We start from the raw sequence: 9,561 nt of genomic DNA, 5'->3' as shown, positions 1-9,561 counted from the left end.
GGCCCCGTGGGGGGGGGGGGAGGAGGTTGGGGCGCTGCCCCCTGTCACACAAAGAGCAGGGCCGATCAGGGGGTTGGGACGCTGCACCCTGTCACACACAGAGCCGCAGGGCGATCAGGGTGTTTGGGCGCTGCCCCCTGTCATGCTGATCCAGTGCCACGAGGCCTCGCAGCTCCGCTGATCCCGGTGCTGGGAGGCATATTACCCTTTTACTATATAGGATAGAGGCCTGGGGGCCAGCTGGTGTGCCCTGAAGGGTGTCCTGGATCAGGGTGGGGGTCCCCACTGGGGTGCCTGGCCAGCCTGGATGAGGGGATGATGGCTGTTTGCAGCTGGTCACACACCCTTCAGGATGGGGGTCCCCACTGGGGTGCCTGGCCAGTCTGGGTGAGGGGCTGAGGGCTGCTTTCAGGCTGGCAGTTGTTGACTGAAGCTCCCAACCGCTCCTTTTTTTCTTTTTTTTATTTTTTATTCTGGGCCAGCTTTAGCTCTGGCTCTAGCTCTGAGGCTTCTGCTGCTGAAAGCAGGTATCTGGTTTGTTTGGGTTCTATAATCGAAACAATGTATAACTCCAGCTCTGAGATCCCAGCTGGCTGAAAGCTGGTTTCTGGGTTTTGTTTAGCTTCTATATTTGTTAGAATGTTTCAAACTGCCAGCTCAGAGGCCGGCAAGGCAGGCGGGGAACATTGGAGTCCTCCTTCACTGAAGCAAGCAAGCCTCATGTTCGCTTCCAGCTGCCTGGCTGTGGGCCGCCATCTTGGCTGACAGTTAATTTGCATAAGGATATGCTGATTAGCCAATGGGAAGGGTAGCGGTCGTACGCTAATTACCATGTTTCTCTTTTATTAGTGTAGATAGATGACTGTAAACTCTTATGCAAAATTATAGTTTTAACATAATCAATATATTTTATACTTGAACAATATGAGATTAAGTTATTCTCATATTCAGTTGAGTATCAGTAAAATAAAGTATTTTTTTCTTAATTTATAATAGAAATAAAATGTTTCATATAAAGAAAGGAATAAAAATATATTCTATTGGTTCTGAAATAGTTCCCTCTTAGCTGAAGTGTTGGGTTAAAATGTCAATAGTGTTGAGGTTGAGAAACTGCTTTATTACAAATTCTGTTCTATTACAAAGTTTTTATAAAAATACTGGACAGGCTTGGATAAGATCACTTAATAATGCTATTTTTTTCTGCTTTAACAATTAAATTATTCATTTTTGATGGTTTCTTAGGAAGCAATAGATTGTCATTGGGATATATTTAAAATTTGAGTGCAATTAAAAACATCTTGTTTGTTAGTCTTAAACTTTAATTAAAATCGAGTCATTATGGAAATGCTGATTTTAAAAAATTTTAAATAGGAAAAAAAATTAAAACACTGGGCACTCAAAAGGAAGCTGATCAGTTTCTGGTATTCATCAACCTTTTTCGTTAAGTTACAATACCAAAACATATCAAATTTGAATTACTTCTAAATGTTAGCCATCTGTGAACTCCCTTTTCTATATATTCAAGTGATTTTTACTTAGAAAAGAACTGTGACTGTATTGTATTTTGTAAATTATCTCAAAAAGGCCTTACTTTTCTGGAAAATCCTTTTTTTTTGGTTTATTTTTAAGTGAATATTTTATAGGAAGTCAGGGAGGTCCGCAATAAATGAAATAGAAATTCTTTTTTTCCAGCCACAGTTGGTTGCCAGGTGCCATGCTGCTGCTGGGACAATGACCCACCGGCATCGGCTGGACCATCCCTGGCTGCAGCCTCCCGGTCGCCAGGAGGCTTGTTATTATGCTGCTGTGTGTGTCTGGGCCTTTGTAATGGGGTCCTGCTGTCCGCAAGGGAACAAGCCAAGCCCATCACAAATGCACACTAGGGTTTGCAAATTAAAACGTAATCCTGGTCTTAGACATAGAAAAGTTATTTTTAAATCTAAGTGACACATGCTGCACAGCAAACCCCAGGTTCTAGCTTTCACGCTACTTTTGCAGTTAAACACATGTGGCCAAAATCTAAAGGGGGCAAGGGCTAGAAGACTAACTCCATGGAATTTTCAATCAGATGACGTTTAGCACTCACCATATTAAATGCAAAAAGGGCTCAGAAGAAAGAGTAGATCGACACAGGCATTCCTGTAGTTCTTCATACTGATTTGGGAATGATCCCTGAGTGTGAAAGGCTATTGCCACCATCTCTCTCAACAAGGTCTCTCTCACACCTCTGGTGCTGAAATTCCTCCACTATCCTTTCCTCCCTACTCTGGGTTTTTTTCCTGAAAAATCATACCGCCTTTCCCCACCATTCTGCCTCTCCCCACCATACCCATCTCAGGTGGAGCCTTAAAAAAAGAGAAAGGAAAAAAGACGACTTTGCTCCTTGAACAACACACCTGGAAGGGCTGTCCCCATCGGTCCATAGATAAAAGAGAAGGTATGCTCTTTGTGTAATATTTTAGGTGAGTAAGAGGTTGTAGAGGTATTTACAGGAAGCCTTTTACACATTTGTGTTCAGAGTTACAAACTAATATCCAAATCGACTTTGTAAAGGACACAGTTTCTCAACCTCAACACTGCTGACATTTTGTGCTGGATAATCCTTTGTGGTGGGGCTGTCCTGTGCGCGGTGGGATGGTTAGCGGCATCCCTGGCCTCTACCCACTGAATGCTACTTGCATTCCTCCCAGAGTTCCGACAACTAAACATGTCTGGAGACATTGCTAAACATCCCCAAGGCAGGGGTGGGAAGGGAATTAATCCCAGCTGATAAACACATAAGAAAGAATATTTAAGAAACTGCCTTTAGGACACGGTATACATAAAGACAATCTATCCAAGCATTCTTTGAAAGAAAACACGATAGGCAGAATTTTAACAATCTCTAAATTTGGGTTCGGAAAAAAAATAATTTATAGAGATTAATTCTTTAGTAATTAAGAGGAAATAACACTGAGAAGGCTGGAGTTCAGGCTTTGGGGTCAGAGATCTAGATTGACTTACTAGCCATGTGAGCTTACGTAAGGTCCTTCAGTGTTTGTACCTATAACGTGAGGATAATTAGTCACATCCATCTATCCTTGAATTAGAACATGCATTTCTGGGACCAGGATGCACTTCTCCTTCCTCTTGGCCTGACTGGCTCCTTCTCACCTCATGTTTCGGTTTAAATAATTCCTCCTCAGGAATGCCTTTCTATTTGATCTTCCTACTGCCAGGCTCTCTTGTGACTACCCCGCATAGTGCCGCCTACAGGACTCACCATAATTTATAACTTTTTATGCTTCCCCCACTATTTTATAAGTTCCATTAAGGGCCAGGATTTATGTTTGTTTACTCAACAGTGTAATACCTAGCATGTTGGCTGGCCAATAGTACAGGCTCAACAAATATTGACATATGAATGAATATACAAGGTTTTAAAAATTATTACTATCACCATCATCAAATAATGTACTGAGTAGACGACTAATTTCCTGTTTTACAAAAATATTCACTTCATTTTTTTCAAAGTTAAGATTAAAATATCCCCATTAGTTATAGCATATGAAACAATTACCATAGAATGCCTAGAGGAGCATCAACAACAGTGCCTGGGGAATTGCAGAAAGCCTAAATTCTGCAGAATTGCAAGAGCTGGGCAGCCAGGACCTGGGATATGCTTACACCGTCTGACCTGGAAGACCTCCCTCCAGGAGCAGTTACCTCACGGTGCCTCAGGAGCTTCTGGCTCCCATGCTGGGATGAGCATCACTAGCTTAACGGCTGTGCAAAACCCGTGGGTCAGCCATCATTCTAGACTGGTGGGAGGAACACTAGCTTTGTTGTTGGTTCACTGGCAAAGTAATATTCTGTTCTTAAAAAATCAAACCATAAAGTATATTTCCTTTAAGATAAAGGAAGTAATTTAAAAGTAATATTCAGATATACAAGAACAATGCAGGAATAGGGTTACTATATATGTTGGAACCATGTTATTAAAATATTTGTGCTAACAAGAAACTAAATTGTAAAAATGTTATTTTTCATATTCTGTTAAGGAGAAAGAATGCTGAATAGAAAAGAAGACATGTACTGGTGACAATAATTGATATTCAAGGTGCCCTAAAAATCCTGAACTATTTAATTTTATCTAGCTACTAGAGGCCTGGTGCACGAATTTATGCACCAGTGGGGTCCCTCGGCCTGGCCTGCAGGATCAGGCTGAAACCGGCTCTCCGACATCCCCCAAGGGGTCCTTGATTGCAAGAGGGCACAGGCCAGGCTGAGGGACCTCACTGGTGCACGATCAGGGCCGGGGAGGGACACAGGAGGTTGGCCAGCTGGGGAGGGACCGCGGGAGTGTTCCAGGGCATGTCCAGCCCATCTCAGTCTCGATCGGCCAGACCCCAGCAGCAAGTTAACCTACCAGTTGGAGCATCTTCCCCCTGGTGGTCAGTGCACATCATAGCGAGTTGTTGAACAGCCTTAGGATATCATTAGCATATTACGTTTGATTGGTTGAATGGACAACCAGACAACTGGACACTTAGCATATTAGGCTTTTATTATATGGGATTTAATTTTACCCAACTACTGAAACCATGTCCAAGTTTTCAAAATCCCTCTGTGATTTTTTAAAAATCATGGATAATGGTAAGTGCACAGAGGCATCTGCAGACCTAAATTTGAGATTGTGACAGGTTCTGCAAGCTGCTCACAGATGAACTTGATGCTGGTCCCCAAGATAACACACCAAAGTGGATCATTAAAGTGATAGTGTGGGAAGGAGTTGAGATCAAGAAAGGCCAGCATGCATTCAGACTAACCTCAAATTGGGGATGTGGGAGACATTATGTATCTGGGCTTTGGCAAGGAGGCTTTGAGAAGGAGCTTAATAATTTTGTTTTAAGATGGAGAAACATGGGCTAAATGATAGTCTATTTAAGACAAATTTCAATGTGGTTAAAGAACTGTGCTAAAGGTGACTATTTCAATGTGAAGGCATGTTTCTAGAAGCAAGCTAAAGAACTCTGTCCCTAACACTGTCCTATGCAGCATTTCTAGTACCTTTAATAACAATCTTCTAGGGCAGAGGTTGGCGATTTTTTTTCTATAAAGAGCCAACTGACAAATTGGCTTTGTGGGCCATGTACAGTTTCCACTGCATATTTTTCTTTAAAGGAAAAAAAAAACACATCAAAATAATGTTACAACAATTTTTAGCCCAAGACGACAAGTCAGATTTCCTCATGGGCCACAGTTTGCCAATCCCTGTTCTAGAGCTGATCAAACTTGAGGATGACGTGAGAGAGAGTACAGTGCTTAACAGAATCGAATAGATGAGTTTTCTGAGCAGCTGCACCATGTGTGGCACCTTAGAACTGGGAGGGACCTAAAACCTACAGAGCAGCTGGTCAGAAAACTCCTCATCTATTTACAGGACAAAATGGAACGGCCCTTGGATTACAGGTTGGCAGAAATAAATAGAAATACATGCATGCTTTTACACTTGAAATTCCCAAACTCCCAATCATATAAGTACAGGATAGGCATTTATGTGAAGAATGGCATTTTAGCCAAGAGTCAGCCACATACGGGCTCAAGAGTGCGGTGGGATTGCAAATCCCACTATCCAGAATAAGATACCACCCCTCAACTTCTCCCCCTGGAATGTCACACCGAGAGTCAGTGCTGCAATATGTGAAGAAGGCTGAAGAAACTGAAGGGGAAACTGGAGGATGCGTGTAACAGGACTTTAGAAACTATAGAGCATAGTAAGCTAGGCGAGCAGAGAATGAGCCGGTTAATTGTTTGGAAGCTTTGACTGGGATCCCAGGAGGTAGGGAAAGAAACAGTTCTTGGTGACTACTGCTCACAGAGCCTATAGCGGCTGGGACATTGGGATAAATGTATTCCTGTGTTTTTTCCTCCCTTTAGGTTATAAGCACTAAACATTGAGTCAGTAGAAGGGACATTCCATTCTTCAACCAACATCTCAAGGAAAAGGCAACTCAGGAATGAAGGCACATCATTTATAACCAGACAATGTGCTCCCAGACGGAAGAGGGGAAATCCATCCTTACACTGTGCTTAACTCTTCCTTCCTGCATCTTCCCTGAGTCCAATGTTGTCCTTCATTAGCATAATGTAGATTAAATCCATTATATATACACACACACACATATATATGTATATATACACACATAGACACACATCCTATGTAATAAAAGCCTAATATGCAAATTGACCGAATGGTGGAACGACCAGTTGCTATGATGCGCACTGACCACCAGGGGACAGATGCTCAACACAGGAGCTGCCCCCAGCCCCCAGGCCAGCCAAGGTGGGTGCCAGCGCCCACCCCCCTCCCCCGATCGCCCCACCGGTTGCCCCACAGATCAGCCCTGATCGCCAGCCAGGCCTAGGGACCCTACCCATGGATGAATTTCGTGCACCAGGCCTCTAGTACATATATAAAACTCTTGAACTATTTAAAGACATATACTCTCTAAATTGTTGCTGCTTCTGGAAACAGATCACTAATTCCTTCTACAGCTCATTAAATTTCACATATGCCATAGTTTCCGAACAATCAGAGTTTAAAAAATGATTTTTATATGTATGGTTCCATTTGCTCTGTTGGAAGCAGGGGAAGTATCATATTCTCTCTGTCTCTTCCTCCCTCCTTCCATCTCTGGCCAAGCCATATGAACAAAGTCCAGGGAATTTGCATAACATGTCTAAGACAGACAGCTAGAAAGTGGCAAGATCAGGGTTATAACCAAGACTTCTGAATTCTAAGCCCATGCATTTCCAGATTCTTTGTTAAAGGCAATACAGTTAAAAGGGTCTTGCTTAGTGTGGTATGGGTTTGCAATATGGTAGAATTTTTAACAGCATGTATGACAGGGTAAGTTTGATAAATTCTCATGAATAGAAATAATAGAAGGAACAGGGTGGGGATATAAAATGGTAGATTTATAAATCCTTTCTCTAGTTTGACTCTTCTTGGTTCTTTCAGCCTCCCATTTTTCTACTTCAAACCACCATGAAATTCCTAGAGCAACTCTATCAAATAAACATAAGTGCAGATGTAACACTGCTCTGGAGTCATTTTTACAGACCTGTATTTGAAGCTGGTATCGTGGGTGAGCAGTTTTCCTTGTCACATGTTCCCATCATGGAAGTTAAAGTCATAGTAGGAACGTCGTTACTTCCTGAGAAAAAGAGGAATATGGTATAGAGATAAGTATGCAGGTAGGTGGGTACGGGCAATTCCAGGTGCAATTTGTGTGACAAAAGGGACAGAGATCAGCAAAGACTCAGACATGACAACAGAATGACCTGGGCTTCCAGGTTGGTGTTTTTAAACTGAGCATCCCACAACCAGCACCAATCTCAGAAAGGCGTTTGAACTAATAAGAGACAGAATCAGAGGTATGGTCAGAATGAATGACTGGGGCAGGCAGAGTGGAGGATGAAGGTGAGGAATCCACATAAGAGGTCCCTGCAGTATTCTGGATCAGAGGAAATGAGGGTGAGAAGGGACATGTGTGAGAGACACTGTCACCTCTGCTTGTCAACAGAACGTTCCCTCTAACTCCTCGGGCTTTTCTAAGACACGGATCCCCTTGCATGTTGTTAAGTGGAGGCTCCTTCTTCATCTATCAAACCACAGATCGCACCTTTCCCAGAGGCATGATCTGCATTCTCCTAAATTCCCAATGCCACGTGCAAATTCTCCATCCCCCACTCTCCTTTGTACCTGTGAAGCTCTTGCCATTCCACTCTAGCACTCTCAACCTCCCCCCTCTTGGCTCCCATCTCCTGGCTTTCTGATTATGACTTCACACTAACCGAGGAACTGCATACTTATGCACTTCAAATTTCACGTGTTACCGAGGTGTGTCTTCCTCAATAATTACCCTCAACCTTGCGAGTAAAGAGTGTTCCATACCAGAAAGAATAAAATTTATGCCCTGTATCAATAGATACAATATATGGCATTGAAGTAAACTAAAAGTATTATGAAAATAAGGCTATTTTTCCCAGGGCCTGGTATCACATTCACTCTCAATCTATGAAACAAAAGTCTCAATCTATGAAGAATCAAGAGTTCAACTTTGTTCGCTGTTCTCATATGCTAGATTCACAGTATTTAACGCTTTCTCTTATTTAACAGCTTTTTATATAAATATTCATAAGTACTTTTAGTAGAGATCTTGACATTTTAGGTCTAGAGTTACCTAAATTATAAGCAAAAAAAGAAAAAAAGATATCTTTATATTTCTAAGGAACATATTTTCATAATATGACACTAATTTCCTTTATAAGTAACACAGATTCATAAAACTATAGCTATTGGATATATTTGAATTCAGGAATTACGATGCTTCGACTTCAGACTCACCCTGCACTGAATAACTCAATGTGAACATGCCTTGCAAATAATTAAAACTTGAAGAGTTTGAGAATAAGTAGTTTATAATTGACAGATAGTTTAGTAAAAGGGAGTTTGGGGGAGTATTTACATATCTGAGCTTTTTTTCCAATTATTTTCACCTGCAAAAAACTCTGGAAAAAAGTAACATTTAAGGAATAAGAAACACAGTAACATAAAATATTTCATGTTCCTGTTAATCCAGACTAAAATTTAGGTATGAAATTCAGTCTCAAGTTTAATAACTTTCGATCTATGATCTTTCTATTTTGTGTTTTAATCACTTAGACTTAATAAAAGATTTAAATGTCATTTAATTTTCCCATATTCTAAGAAAGATACTACCAAATATCATTAGTTTAATAATTAACAAATGTTTAAAGGCAAGAAAGAGTATGGCTTATAAGGCACACTAATTAAATCATACCTTTAAATTTAATAGCTTGAGGAGAGAGTAATTTTGTGGTTTCCATTCCCTACAACCCATAGACATGAAAATCACCCACAGAAGCTAACAGCAAAGTGCAGAACTATGATTTCTATTCAGCAAATTAGAAGAGGAGGAAAAAAAGTAACAAAGAAATTTAACCAAAACAACAAAAGGTAGGAAAGTGGTAAAAAGAAATCTTTAGAAAGAATAAGTAAAAATTCAAAATAATATAGGAAGAATAAGCCCTCACAAGAATCACAGTGAGCATAAATAAATAATGTCTAACCAGTTAGCCAATAAAAATAAATATTGTACAGTAATTCTGATGGCCACATACTGATGGATTGAGCTCCTTAATGACAACATTTTGAGTATTTTTTCTATCCCAAATTTCTTACTCTATGATGGTTTCAGGTCAAAACATTTATCATTTTCAATTATTTAAGTACAATATGATGTACCGTGAGCAAACACATATAGAATAACTAGAGGCCCAATGCACGAAATTCATGCAAGGGGCTCGGCCCTTACAGCCCCAGTTTTGTCCGGAAACTCGTCCGGACGGTCGTTCTGCTGTTTGGTCTAATTAGCATATTAGCTCTTTATTATATAGGACGGTTGTAAATGATGCTATATGCTCTTGGGAGAGAAGGAAAAAGGGGAGGAAAAACATGCCAAAGCGATTATCCTTCACTGAAGTTGTTGACTG

The 9,561-nt window shown here is 40.8% G+C and overlaps 1 protein-coding gene across 5 annotated transcripts in view; it reads right to left on the bottom strand.

Moving 5' to 3' along the window:
- The window catches only part of ITPR2 (inositol 1,4,5-trisphosphate receptor type 2), a 417,029-nt gene that overhangs the window by 58,394 nt on the left and 349,074 nt on the right, over positions 1-9,561 (bottom strand). For all 5 annotated transcript variants that reach the window (XM_023744345.1, XM_023744344.1, XM_023744346.1 and 2 more), the window contains one exon: positions 7,107-7,199. In XM_023744345.1, coding sequence (XP_023600113.1) covers positions 7,107-7,199 — 93 coding nt within the window. The remainder of the gene's footprint in view (positions 1-7,106; positions 7,200-9,561) is intronic.

This window comes from Myotis lucifugus, unplaced genomic scaffold (genome assembly GCF_000147115.1).
Source record: "Myotis lucifugus unplaced genomic scaffold, Myoluc2.0 scaffold_451, whole genome shotgun sequence".
NCBI classification, from domain to species: Eukaryota; Metazoa; Chordata; class Mammalia; order Chiroptera; family Vespertilionidae; genus Myotis; species Myotis lucifugus.
This window is presented reverse-complemented; position numbering and strand designations above follow the sequence as displayed.